This window comes from Ursus maritimus, unplaced genomic scaffold (assembly GCF_017311325.1).
Source record: "Ursus maritimus isolate PB19 unplaced genomic scaffold, ASM1731132v1 scaffold_7, whole genome shotgun sequence".
Classification (NCBI taxonomy): domain Eukaryota; kingdom Metazoa; phylum Chordata; class Mammalia; order Carnivora; family Ursidae; genus Ursus; species Ursus maritimus.
Window position 1 is genome coordinate 83,961,961 of NW_024426885.1, and position 21,916 is coordinate 83,983,876.

At 39.6% G+C, this 21,916-nt stretch overlaps 1 protein-coding gene across 2 annotated transcripts in view; it reads left to right on the forward strand.

The window, feature by feature from the left end:
- The window catches only part of ERO1B (endoplasmic reticulum oxidoreductase 1 beta), a 56,623-nt gene that overhangs the window by 31,363 nt on the left and 3,344 nt on the right, over positions 1-21,916 (forward strand). The window contains exons 7-15 of one of the 2 annotated variants that reach the window (XM_040623808.1): positions 3,943-4,063; positions 4,203-4,249; positions 7,761-7,772; positions 9,895-9,921; positions 13,306-13,398; positions 13,528-13,774; positions 14,746-14,815; positions 17,208-17,294; positions 18,242-18,375. In XM_040623808.1, coding sequence (XP_040479742.1) covers positions 3,943-4,063; positions 4,203-4,249; positions 7,761-7,772; positions 9,895-9,921; positions 13,306-13,398; positions 13,528-13,774; positions 14,746-14,815; positions 17,208-17,294; positions 18,242-18,375 — 838 coding nt within the window. The remainder of the gene's footprint in view (positions 1-3,942; positions 4,064-4,202; positions 4,250-7,760; positions 7,773-9,894; positions 9,922-13,305; positions 13,399-13,527; positions 13,775-14,745; positions 14,816-17,207; positions 17,295-18,241; positions 18,376-21,916) is intronic. The other variant, XM_040623809.1, reaches the window with a different exon arrangement.

Here is a 21,916-nt window from a genome sequence, read left to right on the forward strand (position 1 = left end):
GGAGCCTGATTCAGGGCTCGATCTCACCACCCTGAGATCATGACCTGAGCCAAAATCAAGGGTCGGATGCTCAACCCACTGAGCCACCCGTGTGTCCCCAGCAAGGATTTTTTTTGTTTTTTTTTAGATTTTATTTATTTGACAGAGAGAGGGTGGGCACACAGCAGAGGGAGCAGCAGAGGGAGAGGGAGAAGCAGGCTCTCTGCTGAGCAGGGAGCCCGACGCGGGGCTCGATTCCAGGACCTTGGGCTCATGACCTGAGCCGAAGGCAGACGCTTAACTGACTGAGCCACCAGGTGCCCCAGAGCAAGGATATTTTTAAGAGATCTGAAAAAAAGTTTCTTTGGGTATCTGTATATAATGGAAATTAAATACTCCTGTTACGGTATTTAGAATTGGCAAAGGTTTCATCAAAGCAAGCTGTTGTACCTAGCTTACATATTGACATCACTGCTTACTCTTTCATTTGCTCTTTGGTTATCATTCTAGTTATATTTAGTGTTCAACACTCATGGGCACTTCTTGCCAACTCACCATTTTACCTATTCTTTGACTAAAATAAAAATTTTTTAGTAGTGCTTAGTTAACAGATTTTTATTATTTTTTTTTATAATAATATTTTTTTATTATGTTAGTCACCATACAGTACATCCCTGGTTTTTGATGTAAAGTTCAATGATTCATTAGTTGCGTATAACACCCAGTGCACCATGCAATACGTGCCCTCCTTACTACCCATCAGCAGTCTGTCCCATTCCCCCACCCCCCTCCCCTCTGAATCCATTTCTGTGAATATTTCTCTTATAGGAAAAAATGTAAATATTTATTTTATAGGTATTTAACAAAAAATGCTACTCAATCACAGAGATCACTTAGTATGATCAATGATGTACTCCGTTACCTCTCATCAGTACAGTGTTAACTAATTTTTTAACATTTGCTTCTTATATTGTAAAAATGGAAAAGATGTCCTATAAAAATTTACATAAAATCATCCCATAAGATTTTTAGGATTTCATAATTTTAAAAAATTAGTGATTTTTATATTTTGTGTAGTCCTTAAACATCTAAAACCATTCTACTAGCTGGTTTACCTACTCCTCTGGGTAGTAATGTTCATGTGTGTGCTGATGATTTATATGTACAGTTTTTAAAAACACATCAGAGTAGCTTTAGAGTCATTGTTTAGTTATTTCAGTTATTTAAAACCATTGGATTAAAACAGTCTAAAGAATGTTCACCCCAGTTTATTGGAATATATCTGTACACCCCTGTTCTCTGTTTTGTTGTTCTGTCTTTATTTGAAAGGAAGGTGATCCTTATAGATCAAATAATTTTTAAATAATTTAGCAGTTTAAGGTAAGCTGCTTTCCCNNNTCCTATTTTGTTGTCATTGTTGCTGTTCTTTACGCGTGGCTTCGTTTGGTTCAGGTTTCTGCTCAAATGTCACGTCATCAGAGAAGCCTGCTGTCACCTGCCTGTAGAAAATAGCAATGACTGTCTCTCTGTGTGTTGGCACTGCTGCCTGCTCGCAGCACCGAGAACTCTCAGAGTGCAGGATGGGTTCTTTAGTGTATCTGTTTGTGTCTGTCTGCTCCAGCTGGGTTGTCAGCCACCTGAGGGTACGGGCTTTGTCTTTCTGGTTCACTGCTTTATCCCTAGTGCCTAGAACAGTGCCTGACATGGTACTTGCTCAGTAAGTGTTTGCTGAATGAAGTTGTTGGTCCAGAAATAACCTAAATAGTATGACAGATTTTTACTTTTCTATTTTCCCTTAAAACATGTTCATTAATAAATTTAAAATATTGTTTAAAACAGTAGTTTCTAAACCTGGCTGAGTATCAAAATTACTTGGGAGCTTTATAAACTATAGATTCTCCTCATCTGAGTAAATTCTATTTTAATAATGCATTACTAGCAATCGGGGATAGAGTTGGTGATGGAGGATTGTAGGCTCAATCCTGAGTCTACAGCAATATTCTTTATGTGTATCTGTAAACAGAAAGCCTGCATGCTAAGTTGGTCTGTGCTGTGTTTGAAGAGATATTTGGGTTAGGAGGTGTGGAGGACTGGCTCGCATTCTAGAACATGCAGTGTAGCCACCTAACACTAATATTCAGTTAAGACAGTGAAAAGGAAATTCAGTTGGGGAAAAAAGGTATACTTGAAGAAAAAACAGTTGAAATTGATGAATCCCCAGAATTAGGTATTTTGATTCAGTGAAAATTCTTTGAATCCTTAGGTAACGGTTAGAATGGTCAAATAGAACAACTTTAGAAGGGCTTTATAAAGGGAGGAAGAAGAGAAAGCTTTTGGGGAGGAGGAAGTATTAGGGGTCCAAAGAGCATTATCCAAATGAATGCTAGTCATGCAAATGGAAAGAATTTGTAGTTTATGAGCAAATTAATTAAAATCATGTGATAGGTGGCCCCAGGGAAAGGATGGGGGTACCAGCACCGGTGTGTTTGCAGGGGGGCTCAACCTGTGTATGCCCCCCCGCCCCCTCATCTTGATGCCATGAAACTCTTGTCGGTGTAGGTCAGGGATTGACAAACGTTTTCTTCTGTAAATGGACAGATAGTAAATATTTTAGGCTTTGAATATTGTTGGTTGACAGGAAAATATACTATTAGTAATGAAAAAAAGAGGGACCATATTTTAGTGACCATATTTGGCCACTGTTTTAAGTCAGGTGCCTGCATACTATTGGTTTAAACTATTTGCCTTTCCTATCCAGAATTTAAGCCTTAATAATTAAGAACATTTTCATTATCTTTTGTATCCCTCAGAGATACAATGTCCAAATAGTGGGGATCTGGTAAACACTCGCTTGGATTTCAACACAGAAAATAGTCATTTATGGGTGCCTGGGTGCCTCATTCGGTTAAGCGTCCAACTCTTGGTTCCCGCTCAGGTGGTGGTCTCACCGCCGTGGGGGTGGAGCCCCTCGTGGGGCTCTGAGCTCAGTGAGAGTCTACTTCAGATTCTTTCTCCCTCCCCCTCCCCCTTTACCCCTCCCTGCTTGTGTTCTCTTTCTCTCCCTAAAATAAAATCTTAAAAAAAAAAAAAAAGGAAATGGTTATTTAATTCTAAATGTCTTAACAAGTTGCTGAAGGTGTGCCTGCTATATATTGGCTTGAGAGGGAAAAAAGCACTTCTGTATGTTAACAGCGATAAAAATAAACCGTAGGGGCGCCTGGGTGGCTCAGTCATTAAGCGTCTTCCTTCGGCTCAGGCGTGATCCAGGCCTTCTGGGATCGAGCCCCGCATGGGGCTCCTCCGCTGGGAGCCTGCTTCTTCCTCTCCCACTCCCCCTGCTTGTCTCTCTCTCACTGGCTGTCTCTCTCACTGGCTGTCTCTGTGTCAAATAAATAAATAAAATCTTAAAAAACAAAACAAAGCCGTAATGTGTATTTTTTTTTAAATTAGAGCATTGTGTAACTCTGTGATCAAATCTGAATCACGAAGTTACTGAGCCATTTATTTCTTAAGTCCAAAGTAGAGAATAGAAGAAAAATCTCTTTTTAGTACAGTATACGCTAAACAAAAATGTGTCTAAGCATGTGTTTAGGTAGGTGCCTGCATAGGGAAGAAAGCAAATCCAACATTAGAACAGGTTATGATTCTGTTAGGTTTTTTCAATCCTGTGTGGTTAAAATTTAAGAATGATGAATGCCCCTAAGTAGGGGAGGGGTGTTGTGTACTTGAGAGCACTGAGCATCCAAAGGAAAGGGAGGAGTTGTTTTTTCCTCTCTCACAAGTGTGAGTTATCCCAGGTCAAGCACAGTCCCCAGTGTGCTAACCGCTCTACCCTTTAAGTTGGAGATTACTTGAAAAGTGCAGCCTTTCTCTGATCTTTTGGTAGTTATGTTTGCATTAAAATGTTCCATTTCAGACAACTGGTGGCGTGTGGGTGGTTTTTATGAATTGTTTCTTGTTCAGATGAGCGATCGCCAGCGGCTCAGTATGTAGACCTGCTGCTGAACCCGGAGCGCTACACTGGCTATAAAGGGTCTTCCGCGTGGAGAGTGTGGAACAGCATCTACGAGGAAAACTGTTTCAAGTAACTGGAGGGGGTCGGGGAAGGAGGAGGAATGGCCAAAGGGAGGGCGGAGGGAGAGGAGTAGGATTCTGTTGGGGGGGAAAATGACGTAAAAAAAGCCAAACCATTTTATGTTTGAGTTTTGCACTTGCTCTTTCAGGCCTCGATCTGTTTATCGTCCTTTAAATCCTCTGGCACCTAGCCGAGGTGGGTTTTTCATACATTTTCATGCTTTTAGAGATTATTTACAAAATGTCTTTGTAACTAAACTAAATCTGAGTGAATTTGCAACTATTTTATATTTTCTTCAGTTTGAATGATCTAAAAGTGTAAGGTTAGTTCATAGTTGTCTAAAGTTTTCTTCGTGTTTTATATAATTACCGGCATTGATTGAGTGCCTGATATGTGCCAGGCCCTAAATAAAACAGGAGTTCTATGGAAAATAAATGAAAATATATGAGTAATCCATAGATGGCAGAGGTTACCTGGGGAATTCTTAAACATCTGGATGCCCAGGCCCTATCCCATACTAATTAAGTCAGAATCTGTGGGATTAGTGCCAAGTGTTGCCATTTTTTTAACTGTCCAGATGATTCCAGTATGCAGGCACGTTTGAGAACCACTGGCTCACAACAGGCTTCTCAAAGTTGAGTGTGCATACAGATTACCTCGAAGTCTTGTGGAAATACAGGTTTTGATTCTGTGGGTCTTGCATGAGCCCCGGAATTCTCATGCGCTCCCAGGCGATGCCCGGCGTGCTGGCTGATCCACGACCATGTTTGAGTGCTAAGGATGCAGCCTTGCTGAAGACAGGTTGCCTGGAGCGCTGCGGTAAATGTGCCTTGTCCAGCAAGGTCGCCGCTTGCCACGTCGGGCTGTTGAGCACATGAGATACGGCTGGTGCAGAACCAAACTTTACTGAATTTGTTTAAATTTAAGAACTGAAGCAGTGTAATATAGTTCTGTCATTAAACAGAACTTTATTGTTTTTGATAGGACTGTTTTTACTCTGGCCTCACACAGTGTATCATTGTTGCATTGTACCGCATGTATACTTTTCACTTTTTAAAACATGGATACTAGAAAAAACTTTCCTAGAAATTTCCGTTAGGAAAAAATCTGAAATTACATATGTGGCTGGCATATTTCTGTGGTACAGCATTTCCGGAGGTTAATCAACGTAAAACTCATTGGGCACATCCTCAGTCTCTTGTCAGCAAGGAGCCAAACCCTGGGAGCAGCCCTGTAATTGACTTGACATTCTCATGTTTTCTTTAGACCAGGGTTGATTTAAGAACTTGAATTTCCTGGTCTAGATTTGTACCTTTAAGGCATTTCTGAGAGCCAGAGACACAGAAAGGTTTACTAAAGGGACTGCTTGTAGATGCTCACGGTCTTACGATGCGGCAGATGTTCTTCCTTAAATTCATTCTGATACTGCTGGAAAGGGATTGGGTCCTGAAAAAGGTGTTCATGGTTTCTTTTCCTTTGTCTCTTTTGCTGCTTTTACCCTTATAACTTATTATTATAAAAATGGAAACCACACACACACAATGGAAACAACACAAGTTACATAAAATAGAGAGAGAAAGCCCCCCTCCCTGCCCCCATACCCACTTGCCTTCACGAAGACCTCTGTTCCATAGTACAGAGTTCAGTAGGTATTTTTCCAGATCTTTTCTATGATCACTTTTTTTTTTTTTAGGATTGGAGTTAAAATATTTTTTAAAATAGAGGTATAATTGACATACAACATTATATGAGTTTTGGGTGTTCAATATGATGTTTAGATATTTGTGTATATTGCAAAATGATCACAGTAAGTCTAGTTAAATATCTGTGACCATAATAATTACAGAATTTTTATTCTTGTGATGAGAACTTTTAAGATCTACTCTGGTACCAACTTTAAATCACAGTGTTATTAACTGTAGCTGACAGTCTGTACATGACAATCCCAGGACTTACAAGCTGGTACCTTTTGATGCCCTTTATGCGTCTTGCCTACTCCTCAGCCCCTGCCTCTGGCAACCACCCATCTGTTCTCTGAATCTGTGAGCTCGGGGACTTTTGTTTTGTTTTCAGATTCCACATGCAAATGGGCTCCTACAGTATGTGTCCTTCTCTGACTGACTGCCCTCAGCCTGAGGTCCTCAGGGTCCATCCCTGTGGTCGCCAGTGGCAGAATTTCCTTCTTTTTTATGGCAGAATAATATCACTTCCTTTGAAAGCAGAAAATACGGTTCATTTAATGAAACCATCACATCCTAAGAAATACCTAACGTCCATGCTGTGACAAATTAGAGAGTGAGACCGCTGGAAAGATGGGAGGAAGGAGAGTGCCACGTAGGAAAAGACAGAGGCAGAAGGGGGGGGGGGAGAAGAAAACCGTACTAAGAGAAGGGAGGCAGAGGACCAGGTGAGGGGAGAGCAGGGGTCCTGGTTGCGGTAATGAAGAAGCTGTCTCCGCTGGAGGTGCTGGCATTGGCTCCCAGCTCCTCAGCAGCCTCAGCTCAGCCGCGCGCACGCCCTTGCCGAGCTGGCTTTCCAGCACCTTTCCAACAACAGACCCTTTCTTCCGAAATGAAACCTGGCATCCAGAAGTGCACACACAAAGCAGATAAAGGCAGAGCAGCTGTGGTTCCCTAGAGCCCGACCCTGGCTTCTTCGCCTGGTCTGGGCAGCTCTGTGGCGTCCCCCACTGACGGTTTCACTGATCACAGTTTGGGAAGTACTTTCTTGAGGTGCCTTAGAGGCCGAGGAGCAGTAAGAAAGAGGGGGTTGTGTACTTAACGATGAAAGGAGTGCCTGTGTCCATTTGTTAGTTATTGAAACTAGCGATCTTTAGGAGTATTTTTAGATGCTTTCTGCTATTATGTACTGTATAAAACATATGAAGGTCTTGTACTTTGGGCCTATATTCTTACTGAGAAGTCTCATTTGCAGGGTGATAACACCCTTGGTGTGGTTTTGGAATACAGGTGAGGTTCAGTGGGGTGGAGTCCAGAGCCCACGACCAAGAAAGAATTCTTGAGGTGTCTTTGGTGCAAAATGGTGGTTTATTAAAGCACAGGGTCAGGACCCGTGAGCAGAAAGAGCTGCTGCCCCGGGGTTGTGAGGGGTGGCTGATTATATACTATGGAGTTTGTGGAGGTAAGGAAAAAGGGAGGTTTCAAAAGGATTTTCATATGTTAAAGAAGACTCACAGGATACTGAAGGCCTGGCCATTGTCAGGTTAAGGTTCTTTCCCCCACTAGCAAGGCATTAGCATGAAGATAGTTGGGAGTTTCCCGAAGGAGCATTATATTTGTCCTGCTTCAATTATCTGTCAATGGGCTGCCGGTTGTAAGGACATTTAATTGTATTTACATTTCCTTCCGGAAGCTAGGTTATTGATAGAAATGCTTTGTTTTTGTAGATTGCTAAGACCTTTGTAAACTGAGGGAGAGTCAGGTCCTGCAGGATTGTGATCTCCATAAGTTAACTATTGCCCGAGGAATGTCACATATATCCCATCTGGAGTGGGGGGTTTTGGGGTGTCAGCTTCTTCTCTGTCCTCAGCTTGCCTTCTGTTCCCTCATCACCCTGACCAAGGTTCGTGGTATAATTAATAGTTTAACACACAGTAAGTTTTAATCCCATATTAAAGTAAATAGAATTGGAATCTGAACTGTGGGGGACGGTTTCTAAAATCTTGTTTACTGTTTTCTTTTTTCAGGAGAAGATGATGGTGAGTTAAAACTCTTGTGTTTGGGTATGCCGCCAGTGCAGAGGAAATGTTTTTAATGATCAAAATTTGATTTTTCCTCTGTTTAATTCAAAAGAAAATGTTTATCCTATTTTTTTCAGAAATAGCTACCAATCACTTGTGACAAAAAATAAAGAAGAGATTTATAATGTAAATTTACCCTATGTTTAAAAAAAACTATAAATTCCCTTTTACTTAAATATTTAGCATAGAAACCAGAATTACATTCCAGCTTCCCCATTGTCTGGTTATTATAATCTACTAAAATATGTTGTGAAGAAATGGAGAGAAGGTAAGATAGTTTTACCAGATAATTTGTCTTGTGACTTTATTTTCTTACTGACTTTGTAATTTATAACCTCAGTTATTGTAATACTTAATCTGGTGAATAGTGATTTATCAACAGTTGGTTACTCCAGGTTACCAGATGAGTATCAGTCATAATAAATTGCCCCAAAACAGTCAAAATAGTTATTTCAAATGGATGTTTACTTACTCTGTGTTCAGGGATACAGTGATGGGCATTGTGCGGGATAGAAATATGTGTACAACACGACGCCTTCGCTCCCGGAGCTGGCGGTGTATGGCAGAAGGATCAGCACTGCACGTGGTGATAGGAAGTGCCGCACATACGTAGTTAGAGCAGTAGGTGGTGGACAGATCCTGTCTCACGGGAGGGGTCTGCAGAGCTTACTACGGAAAGTGGCGATGGAGAGGAGTTTTGAGTAAGGGGACAGATGTAGGCTGGTAGGATTGGATCCTGTGGGCTATTAGGAGAAGATGGCATGGACCAAGGAGTTGCAAAGGGAAGAATCAAGCATGTTTGGGGAGACCCCGTTAGCAGTAGGGAAGACTTTAAATAGCAGTGGTTTAAGTTAGAAACATGGGAGGCCAGATTATTGAGGCCTTGGGAGCTCGACTTTTCCTGATAGCATTTGGGGTTTCTCAGGTAAACAAGTGAGATCATGATGAATGGCCCTTAGGAAGAGTATCTTGAAGGCATTAATCTGTGGGAAGATGTTTGTGTAGATCTGCAAAGTGTGAGGACTCTCAGGAAACAAAGCAATTCTCTACCATCTCATTTATCCCCTAGACTCCTGGCTCGGCTCATCTATGTGTTGCGTTTTTCTTAGGCTTTGCTTTTCTTAATTAAAATAAAGATAAGTAACTCACAAAGTGCATTAACTGTTTTGATCTGTACTGACCGTCATTTTTGTTCCGCTCAGAACAGTACTGATCTAGAAATAGATCTTTTAACATTAGTACATAGTTAAGTCAGGTCCCTCTGTATTCTAGTCATTGACTTTTCTGAAAAATTATCTTGAAAATTAAGGGATTTAAAAATTACCCCTTGAAATTTAGTAGTCTTAGATAATTGAGGAGATATACATAGCTTTACTGCTCAGGAAAAAATGGAATAATTACTAATTTGATTTTTGTATTATAATTCAGTGTTTTTTCTAGAATTTTTAAGGAGTTCTGTGGTGGTTATCAAAAGCAAATTTAAGGGGCGCCTGGGTGGCACAGCGGTTGAGCGTCTGCCTTCAGCTCAGGGCGTGATCCTGGCGATCTGGGATCGAGCCCCACATCAGGCTCTTCTGCTATGAGCCTGCTTCTTCCTCTCCCACTCCCCCTGCTTGTGTTCCCTCTCTCGCTGGCTGTCTCTATCTCTGTCGAATAAATAAATAAAATCTTTAAAAAAAAAAAAAAAACAAAAAAAAAACAAAAGCAAATTTAAGATTTTTAAGCTCTTTCACCCTCTATACTTGTTTAAGCCTTCTAATGAATAAGATATTTTATATAATATTTTGAAATGTTTTCTTAAAATTTTTTGCTTAAATATTATTTATAAGAAGATTGTCCAAAAGTTACTTAAATTACTTTGGGGTTTTATTTTCTAGAACCATATGCCTATTTCTCTACTTCACATGATGCAGTGGCCATTTCTAGAGATATTCCTTAGTCTGTCATAGGAAATATTTTATATACTTAATTTATTCTGATTTGTAAATGACTGTTCAAAATATTTTAACCCAAATCTGTGTGTGTGTGTGTGTGTGTGTGTGTGTGTGTGTGTGTCTGTGTTTTGTTTTGTTTTTTAAAGGTGAATCATTCTACACATGGCTGGAAGGTAAACTTATATGTCTGCATTTTGAATTTACTGGTTTCTTGTAAGAAATGTATGGATTTATTTAATATATTTTTGTAATTCAGCATTCATTACCTAGACAACTAATTGTTATAGTGTTTGAAAAAAAATAACATTTTAAGTCACTGTATTTTAGGATACAATGATTTGAAAATTTTGAGGCTATTGGTCAGCCAAGAATAATCAGCATTAGGGAAATAGGGCAGATTTTGGCCTCTGGTTTTTGTAACTGGCTTCTCCGTGTTATTTTCATTCTGTATGTACCACTCATCCAGACTGCTTTCTAGTAACCATTATCCACACTACTTTGTAAGTAGAGACCTTCTTTTTGGAAGGAAGTACTTTTTATATACATATATATGAAATTGAGGGAAGGTAAATTTGGTTTCAGAAGATTTTTTTTTTAAGATTTTATTTATTTATTTGACAGAGAGACAGTGAGAGAGGGAACACAAGCAGGGGGAGTGGGAGAGGGAGAAGCAGGCTTCCTGCTGAGCAGGGAGCCCAATGCGGGGCTCGATCCCGGGACCCTGGGATCATGACCTGAGCCAAAGGCAGAAGCTTAACCACTGAGCCACCCAGGCACCCCCATGATTTCAGAAGATTTTAAGCAGTGTTTACACATGTTTCTGTAGCCTAAACTTGTCTAATTAAAGGATAAAGCAATATAGATCCCAGTAGATACTTTGCATTCTTATATTTTCTAGTGTTGAAAATATAAATGCTATTAGTGGAAAGCTGAAACACTCTAGGATTTTAACAGCCTTATTTAAAAACTGGATATATGATGCTTTTAAAAAATTTGCCAAATTGCCATTCATTTATTAAAAGTTAAGATGTATTAATGAAAGATCAGCAAGTTGAATGATACAGGAGATCATAACCTTATAGGAACTCTACAGAGTAAAACTACTTAATTCTATTTTGTGTTTGCTAATCGGTGATATTATCTTATGAACATGATTTCTCTTTGTTTTTAATGAAGTGTGTACGTATAATGGCCATTACTAAGGTGAACGTTATTGATGTGCCCATGCTATTAGGAATGATATTGATAAATGGCCTATGTGGAAGATGATTCTTCACTTTGCTTCATTAGCTGTATTGTAAAGATACAAATTGTGAAAAGTAGTATTTCAGTTAAAAGAGGTGGTGAGAGACTGTGAATATTGACAGTAGAGGATGGGAGTGAACTGTATGGGCAATACTGAAATCTAGGGTAGTCTGTATGAACCACTTTTGTAGTACCCTACTGATGGGAGCCCCTGAATATTGATACATGGTTTCAGAGAACACTCCTATTTTTATAGGCAACTGACTCAACTTTTCTGAGATTCAGTTTCCTCATCTGGGTCATGAGACTGGCAATAGCCAACCATTTTACCTATACTGTGAGTATAGATGATGCCTGTAAAAATGCCTTTGAAAATCACCGAACAGTGTCCAAGTGTCACATAATCCTGTTACAGTAAATCTGGCCCTATTATGAGAGAAGAAGTTATAGACAGTGTCACTTGATGAACGTGAATTTGAATGAAATTAAATCCGAAAGCAAGAGACCCACTCTCTAAATTGGATAGTTGAATTTGCTCTGTATTGTTAGAAGGCGATATAAAGAACTTCTCAGACTCAACACCCAAAAAACAACAATCCAGTCAAAAAATGGGCGGACATGAATAGACACTTCTCCAAAGAAGATATACAAATGGCTAACAGACACATGAAAAAATGTTCAACATCATTAACCATCAGGGAAATACAAATCCAAACCACATTGAGATACCTTACGCCAGTTAGAGTGGCAAAAATTAACAAGACAGAAAACAGCAAGTGTTGGAGGGGATGTGGAGAAGGGGAAACACTCTTACACTGTTGGTGGGAATGCAAGTTGGTACAGCCACTTTAGAAAACAGTATGGAGGTCCCTCAAAAAGTTAAAAATAGGGCTACCCTATGACCCAGCAATTGTACTACTGGGTATTTACCCCAAAGGCACAGACGTAGTGAAGAGAAGGGCCATATGCACCCCAGTGTTCATAGCAGCATTGATCACAATAGCGAAATCGTGGAAGGAGCCGAGATGCCCTTCAACAGATGAATGGATAAAGATGTTGTGGTCCATATATACAATGGAATATTACTCAGCCATCAGAAAGGATGAATACCCACCATATGCATTGACATGGATGGAACTGGAGGGGATTATGCTAAGTAAAATAAGTCAGGCAGAGAAAGACAATTATCATATGGCTTCACTCATATGTGGAACATAAAGAATAGAGCAGAGGACCATAGGGGAAAGGAGGGAAAACTGAAGGGGGTTGGGAATCACAGAGGGAGATGAACCATGAGAAACTATGGACCCCAGGAAACAAACTGGGGGTTTTGGAGGGGAGGGGGGTGAGGGACAGGTTATTCCGGTGATGGGTATTAAGGAGGGTCTGTGTTGCAATGAGCACTGGGTGCTATATGCTAATAATCACAGAACACTACATCAAAAACTAATGATGTACTGTATGGTGACTAACATAATAAAAATAAATATTATTAATCAGGGGGAAAAAAAGAAATAGAAGTTGGTAGATTTTGCCTTTGTAAATCAGCTTTTGCAGATGTTACTTAAGAGTCATCCAGGAATTTCAACCAATAAACAGTGTACGTTGGCGAAAGTGTTAAGTAACACAGTAATTAACACTGTATGGCTACATAAAATAATTTTCCATCATATTCCTACACTCCATCTGATAAAGATTCTGGTCACACAGTAAAAAGTCAACGTACATTGTTTATTGGTTGAAATTCCTCAGTGACTGTTTTGCAGGTTTTGCTCCTTACAAGCACACCATTTAAGTAGAACTGGAGAATTCTAGGGCAGAGGATTAGTAAGACACACTAAAGAATCTGGAGGAAGACGAGAAATGGAATGCAGTTTCTTCTTCCTCCACGATAAAGTAGGTTCAAAGAAAGGACATCCCTAGGGAAGAGAAAAGGAGAAACCGCTATTGTTAAGCCAAAGCAGTGACTCTGAATTACATTTGCTTTAGTTTAGCCTGACCATGAAAAATCTGTGCTGTTGCCCTCTGGGTAGCACAGGAACTTGCCAAGTCCGTCCATAGTGCTTAGACCTCCAGAGCCCAACATTCTCTGCCTCATTCTGCATTGTTATCATATTCATAACTCCATTCTGAAGTCAGAATCTTATTTTGTCTTATAGTGAGAGAATCTTGATCTAATCATTTTATATTATTCCTTGATTATTTTTAATGTCCTTGAGCCTTAACTTTAAGCCTGTGTACTGAATCTTCTTGATTCAATATTTCTGTTATCTAAATGGATGTGATTTCTTTTTCAATATTTTTCTGAATAGGCTTGTGTCTGGAGAAGAGAGTCTTCTATAAGCTTATATCTGGACTTCATGCTAGTATCAATTTACATCTATGTGCAAATTATCTTTTAGAAGGTAATCACATTTTTATGTAGAGATCTTGCCTTCTATTAGTGTAAAAATTGGGGGAGGAATATATATTCTCTATAGAGAAAAAAAATCCTATTTATTAAAGCTGTATTATGTATTTCTCTTTCTCTTTAGAAACCTGGGGTAAACCTAGCTGGGGACCTAATATGAAAGAATTTAAACGGCGCTTTGACCCTGTGGAAACTAAGGGAGAAGGTCCAAGGAGGCTTAAGAATCTATACTTTTTATACTTAATTGAGCTTCGAGCTTTATCAAAGGTGGCCCCATATTTTGAGCGCTCAATTGTCGATCTTTACACTGGAAATGTAGAAGAAGATGCTGACACAAAAACCCTTTTACTGAATATCTTTCAAGATACAAAGTAAGAATTGAGTATCAGTAATCTGAAATTCCACACTGTATGAATGATGTAGCCCTTGAAATACAACAGAAACTGACTCCTACAAGTTAGGAAGAGGGAGAATTAGAACTGAGAAGGAACGTGGTCAGTAGGACGGCCTAGTCACACTTGAGAACAGGCTCTGTTTTCAAACAGAACTTTGCATTTTATGTAGTATCAAAGTTTGATGCTATTTTATTTTAAAGATTTATTTAGAGAGAGAGAGTAAGTGGGGGGAAGGGATGGGGGAGAGGGAGAGAAAGAGCTCGAAGCAGACTCTGGGCAGACTGCAGAGCCCGACTCTGTGAGGCTCGATCCCCCAACCCTGAGATCATGACCTGAGCCGAACCCGAGAGCTGGACGCTGACCTAAATGCGCGGCCCAGGTGCCCCAGAGTTTAACGCTATTTTCACGGTTTTTTTCCTTTTTCTTTTTTTTTTTTAACCAAGTTCATATTCTTCCAGTTGCTGTTTAAATTCTGGTGCTATAAGTGTGCTCCCATGAAGGTAGATAGATAAGGGAACATTAGCTTTATCTTCTAGACTATAAATTCTTTTAAAAAATGCTGGGTCTATAAAATTTGAGTTTACTGGTGGTTAACATGAGCATGAACCAAAGTTGGATTAAGAAGTGTTTAAATTATGCAAAACCTCTGTAATAGAGTTGCGCATTTTTCACATAAATTGCTTTTAAGTTCAATTTTTAGATGATTTTTATCATGTAATTTCTTTAAAACATTAGTCTTGTAAATTATAAAGCCATTCTTATGTTGCTTTACTCTTCTATTGAGTAGTTTACATGTGAGTTATTTGCCACCTTCCTGTGTTATTAAACTTTACACATGAGTAAATTAAAAATTACAGATATTTGTGGGGATAGAAAATTTTGTCAGAGCTCTACTACCTAGTACGTGAATGTTTTGTCTGTAACTTGTAGTGTTGTCATTTCATCAGGTCCTTTCCCATGCACTTTGACGAGAAATCCATGTTTGCAGGTGACAAAAAGGGGGCCAAGTCATTAAAGGTAAAAAGTTCTTGACTGGGGGACAGGGTGGGGGAGCAGATGACGGGCTGTGTCTTAATCCCCTCCATCTAAACTCTTCTTGCCCAGCCCTCCATCTTGTTGAAGTTGGTCTGACTGGATTTTACTAGAAATGGCACAGAAAGCCCCTTCTCCATACTTTTCAGTTCCTTTCTCCTTTCTGGCTTGGTCAGCTCTTAGCAAAGTCTCTGTTAACTGACCGATGAATATGGCACCTTTATAAAGGTCTTATTTTGAGAGAAAGTTTTCTTACCTTAAAATCACAGTGTGTATTGTTGTTTTGATTTTAAAAATCATGACTGTTTGCCACTCTGAAGGCAATAAATACTATATTTTCCTAAAGTTTGTTTTATGGAATATTTACGGAAAGTTCCAGTTTCTGGAACATTTGTCTTTATGGACTAACATAAAAGGCAAAAATTACCTGTTACCCCGTGATATCGGAGAATGTATTTTAGGGAGCTAACTTGAGAGCTCTTTGTTTTCATTTGCCTACAGCGTATTAAGGAATACATTGTACCCTTAAAATGTTCATAAAAGTATTTGAAATTGACTGGCAAACAGTCTTCTAGTGCTGCTCCACAGTCTTTTATATGTAATTCAGAAATCCAGAAAGCTCCAAAAACGGAAACATTTTTCTTATGTTTGGTACAAATTAATTTGTTAGCAAAACCTGACCTGTACTGACATAAGAATATTTGTAGTGCTTTTAAAAAATTTTGCTTTGTTTAAATATTCTTACATTTTGCTACAGAACCATGAATGTATATGATTACTAGGTGTTGCCACACATGCTGGTGGGGGTATTTCATGATAAATAATGTATGTACTGCATTTCTAAAGTGTGGAGAATTTGGAATTCTGAAACACATTTGGCCCTGAGACGCCCTAGATGCTCCCTGATAAGCGAGCACCGAGTAAGAGTCTCTTGGTGCTTCTCAGGTGAAGTGACTTAGTCACAACTGTATCTTAGTTTTGGAAGGTTGTTGTATTTTATGATTATTATTATTTAAGATTTTATTTATTTGACAGAGAGAGACACAGCGACAGAGGGAACACAAGCAGGGGGAGTGGGAGAGGAAGAAGCAGGCTTCCCGCTGAGCAGGGAGCCCGATGTGGGGCTCGATCCCAGGACCCTGAGATCATGACCTGAGCCGAAGGCAGACGCTTAACCACTGAGCCACCCAGGCGCCCCTGTTTTATGATTATTTTAAGGGCATATTGCTGTTGTGGTGTTTACTATAATGTTAATTTATTTTTGTAGTGTTCCTATTTTTTAACTATTTATACAAGTAGTATACTTTTGGGAGGCTCTGTGGTTCTTTTTGTGGAGGAGGATGGTGCGAGTGAGAAAAGAAGTAGCTGTCATCTATGAATTGCTGGAAATTCTTTTTGCTGTTTTTCAAAGGTGTATGAAGGAGAACTCAAGTCTGTTTCTCCATCTCCTCCCAAGAACATGAGTTACATGAAACGGAGAGCACAGGACTTTGGTGTTCTTTATTTTGTCTTTCAGCCAGGGTGCTGTTTCTTTGGTGGAACCTTTGGAAAGCAGCCGACAGGGCTTCTCATGGCCGGAGTTTTCAGGCTGCTTGCCTCTAGCTTCATGCAATAAAATGTTCACCTCAGTACAATAAAATGAAACTTATTGTCTGTGTTTGCCACATGAAAAAGATGAGGAAACTCTGGTAGCTACTGTTAGCCTCAGATGAGCCTGGCCTTAGAGTCCTAGCAGCCATGCCCGATGCTCACAGGCAGAAGAATCCCTGCTGCGTAGGAAGCAATTGCAGCGCAGCCCAGCGATTCAGTTAGCAAGCATCCCTGGAGAAGCTGGCTGGCAGGTGCGGGACTCGAGGCCACACTTTCCTACCGCCCTGTGAGCATCGGTGCTGATGGAGCACCCATTACAAGCAGCCTGTGGCACTGAGGAGAGATGAAAATTGATCGTTGGTCTAAGACCGGCTTTCTGATTTGGACTCACACAAGCAATACATGAAAAATAAACCAAGCCTAATATAGACACATTTACCACTGGCTATATGCGGGTATGAGATGGAGGCAGCAGTTAAGCTCCTTCAGACTTAAAACCATGTATCACTTACCTGTTTCTCCCTTAGTGCCTGTGTTGGTGCTTTGCATAGAGTAGCACCTCAATAAAAAGTTGGCTGAATTAATATGTGGAATGAATTTTATAAATTTCCATGGTTGTTTTAGGGGCCATGTTATGCCATACAAATCCCGTCAGTTTTCTTCTTCACTGTTGAAAAACACAAGCCATTCATTAATAAGCTTCAGAACTTTTATTTCTTATAATTCATACAAACGCAGTTTAGTTTTCAAGCCTCTAATGAGAGTAAAAATATTTTCTGTATGTTAGGAGGAATTCCGCTTACATTTCAAGAATATTTCCCGTATAATGGACTGTGTTGGATGTGACAAATGCAGATTATGGGGGAAATTGCAGGTTTGTGTTTTGTCTTCTGTTTTAAAACTATTACTAACCTTAAATTTTCCTACTGGAATGTTGCAAGTTTTTATTACAGTAACCCTCACTGTTCATTGAAACAGAAGATCTGAAGTGTGGCTTTTCTGCTTTATTGATGAAAAAGATGAATATATTAAATCTGTGTTATATGTGTAAGAATGTTTTTCCTATAACCTATGTTCATTAACATTCATTTTGGTTTTATTGTATCTGTTTCTGTTGGTACAATCTGAGATTCATTTCTGAAGGTGGTTATAAATAGTATATTAGTATTTTGTAGACCCATATAAAAAATAAGATATACAAAGTCTTAATTATCAAACTTTGTTCACTAAATTTGTTTCAGTGGTCAAAAGAAGACCACCTAGTCACAAAAAAGAAGGTTCTGCCAAGCAGGCCCATTTCTCTCTCTGTATATTTAGTATATAAAGGATGGTTTGATATTTTATTTATTTTTTTTTACAAAGATGATAATTCAGAAAATCAGGAGACAATTATTTTAATGGAGACTACACTGAAATCAGATGTTTCTTTTTCTCTAGTTCTAATTGATAAATTTTTAAGTGTAGTTATCACTAATAATTTCTAAGTTTTGAATTGCTAGGGTCTGTAAAGAATGCTTTCAGGGTTACATATTGAACATTGTAATCCTAATGTGATATTTTCTAGGTTAAGAAAAAGCATTTTAGTAATTTATGTCCAACAAATGTTAAACTATTCAGGTTCCTTAACAGTTAAGGTAAATTTATCATATGCATAATGTGTGAGGAAGTAGAAACTGTATTTTGCAGTTTAACATTTTGGTGAAAAGTTCAGTTCGTGTGAATTTCTTGACTGTCATCACAGTGACTGTATATTCCTTTCAACCTTTATAGTAATTGTTATTACATTAATTTAATTGTTACGTGTATGACTATTTTCTTTAGACTCAAGGTTTAGGAACTGCCCTGAAGATACTATTCTCTGAAAAAGAAATCCAAAAACTTCCAGAGAACAGCCCATCTAAAGGCTTCCAACTCACTCGACAGGAAATAGTTGCTCTTTTAAATGCTTTCGGAAGGTAAGAATGGTTTTCACAGTGAAGACTTGCTGGGTTTTGCTGGTTTCAGCAAACTTCAAAGATCATCTTCTCTCCTTAAGTACTTTGTTTTGCTTTGTTTGGTCAACAAAGAGAAAGAATTATATACTGTCATATTTGTACTCACAAGCCAGGGTCTCAACAGGTCACAGGAAAAATTAATAGGGTCAGATTGGCAGTGTTTCTATTTGCCTTCTCAGTTTTGTGGGGAAAATATTCTAATATTCAGCTGGCTATAGCTTGGTCAACTACAGTAGCAGGAGTAAGGAAAGGAGAGCTTGGTTGAGATGTGATGAAAGAAAAAGAGATTAAACCTTCTCACTGCCTTTTTTCTTTTTTTTTAAGATTTTATTTGAGAGAGTCGGAGCAGGTGCATGTAGGAGCAGGGAGGAGGGGTGGATGAGGAGGGAGAGCGAGAATCTGAAGCAGATTCCATCCAGCCCAATGTGGGTCTCTAGCCTATGACTCTGAGATCATTATGACCTGAGCCAAAACCAAGAGTCGGAAGCTTAACCCACTGAACCACCCAGGTGCCCCAGCTTTTTATTTCTTAAGCTGAGGAGGCATTTTCCCTCCATTCATTCTTACCCTATTTTTCCCTGCATAGACCTATAGTTTGCTTTTGGTTTATGCCACAGGTGGTTTCAAACAGAATTTGTACCACGTGTGGTACCAACTAAGGAATACAGAGTGGAAGGAAAAGAATCCTAGAAAATGAGAGACAATAAAACTGGGCTGCCCTGGAAAATACAAAGTCAAGGAAGAACTGTTTAAAATAAAAAGGGGGGGGCAGGTGATACAGAGATTATTTCTTATGTTTTCTTAACGTGCATTTTTAAGTTAAAAAGGGGGCAGTTAAGAGAAAAATAAATTGTTCCTTCCCCATCTTAGAAGATGTCACCTGTTGTTCCCATGTACTGACAGATGACTGTGTAGGTTGGGGTTTCAAGCATAAGCTAGACATAGGATGTCCATCAGGAATTAGTACTTCGTGAAGAATTTAGTTCACCCACTTACGAGGCCCGTAAATAAGATAAAACAGGAGAAACTGAATTAAATTTAGAGTATTTCAGTGAAATTTAAATGAAAAGTATTTTAAACAATTTACACATTTTAGATCCAAATAAAATTGAGAAGAAAACGAATGTTGACCTCCTCAAAATGTCTCTGAGTCTCAGAGACTATCATAAAGGCAGGCCTGTCGGCTTCAGTTCTCTGTCTGGAGCCTGGTATTTGCTTTACTGTTCTGTGAAGAGAACTGGATTCCGAGCCTGCGGTCCTGTCTGCATGAGCTCAGGCACTTCACCCGGTTCCTTCAGCTTCCTTCCTTTCTCTGTGAAGTGCGGCTGATAGAAACCCTTCTCCAGGGGCGCCTGGGTGGCACAGCGGTTGGGCGTCTGCCTTCAGCTCAGGGCGTGATCCCAGCGTTATGGGATCGAGCCCCACATCAGGCTCCTCTGCTGTGAGCCTGCTTCTTCCTCTCCCACTCCCCCTGCTTGTGTTCCCTCTCTTGCTGGCTGTCTCTATCTCTCTCAAATAAATAAATAAATAAAATCTTAAAAAAAAAAAAAGAAACCCTTCTCCAGAGCTAACGTGAAGGTGACCTGAGCTTAGACGTGACTGCGCTTCCTACACTGAGCTGCTCCCGGGATTCCGTGGCAGCTGGTGCTAGTGATGGTGGTTTACAAACCGATGGATGGTTAGTGCTCTTGTTTTTCAGTAGACAAAAACTGTCTTTTTGTTTCTGACTAAACTAGATGTGGAAACTGTTCTTCTCCTGAGGGCAGTGACACTTGGGGTGGGATGCTTACACAAGTAAGGGTATAGCCTAATTTAATCTCCTTTTTCCCCCTCTACAGAAAAACAAACACCAGTTTATCCATGTGCTAATTAAAGCTCTTAAAATAATCCTCTTTCCCTGCCCCCCCCAATTATAAAAATAATTCGTGGTCATTGTAAAAAATTTGGAAAAACATGGAAGTATAATTTTAAAAATAAATTTAAAAGTCACCGCTATCCCCACTACCCAGGACTGTTTCAACATGCGATGTACTTTTAAAATGTGTATTTTTCCTCGACTTGTAAGTAAAATATTTACATGTGTGCGTGTGTTTATCTATGTGTTAACAGAGTTGAAAGCGTATTTTTGTGTACTTTCCTGTTCTTTTTTACTTGGCATTGTATTATAATCATGTCTTGATATTATTAAATTTTTTTCATAAGGATTATTTTGTTTTTTGAGAAGAAACTGTGACATTATATTAGTTTCAGGTGCACAACATAATGATTTGATATTTGTATATATATTGCAGAATTTTTGCCACAGTAAGACTAGTTAACATCATCACCACCCAGTTACAGAATTCTTGTCCTTGTGATAAGCGTTTACTTTCTTAGCCACTTCCAAATACATAAGCAGCATTTTATTTTTTATTTAAGTTTTTAAATTCCAGTATATTTAACATACGGTGTAATATTAGATCCGGCTGTACAGCTTAGTGACTCAGCAGTTCGGTACATCGCCTGTGCTCATCGGGACAAGTGCCCGCCTTCATCCCCATCCCGTTTCCCCCTTCCCCCCACCCACCGCCCCTCCAGTGACCATCAGTGCGTTCTCTGTGGATAAGGGTCTGTTTCTTGGTTTGCCTCACTCTTTTTTCAATATATGCCATATTCTGTTACAAGGACATACCACAATTTATGTAGCCACGCTCCTTTTAATCTTAGTTGAGCCCGATTTTTTAATTTATGTGGATTCTGTACATTTACTTTTTCCTTAGAGAATGTTACAGGTTTTTTTGTTAGAGTTTTTCTTAATAATTGTTGATGGGATCTTTTCATTGTATCTTCTACCTGATTATCAGTCCATTTAAGTAGTAAATGACTCTGACTGCATTAACACGTAAAATTATTGTGTGACACCTCAGCGAGTTCGTGCATTAGCTTTTCTGCAGTGAATTAGTCTTTAGTCATTTTCTCTGATGGCCTGTTGTATACAGTTTTACCTAAGAGCACCCAGCCCCACGTCGCTTTGTCACCTGATGCTAGTGGGCAGTTCTGGCCACTGAATCCTGCAACATGGGGCTTCTTTACCTGTTTCTACAGGAACAGCCATTTTCTGATAGTTCCAGCATTCATAGGAAATGGTTTCTTTTCCAGCATACAAATAGATACGGCATTGCTGTCCCTGTTAGATGTGACCGTGTCCCGCAGTGCCCCTCTAAGAGAGAAGCAGTAGGTCAGGGCAAGTGGCCCCTCCCTTCCCCTGCCACTGCTCTGTTGGGGGGTCAGCTGTGAGGTCTGGCTCGTGTTTCCACGGAGACTGTGCTCCCACGGTCCCAGTAGTGACGGTCAGTGTGGGGTCTCTGGGTAAGGGCGACATACCTGTAGTTAATTTGTGTGTGACCTTTGAGTTCTCTGATCCCTCTCCCTTTCGTGTCTAAGTCAGACTTAGCGCTTTTTCGTTCCGAGCACACCTGCTGTTTGCTTGGCTCTCTTTCTTTTCCTTTCAGGCCATGGTCTC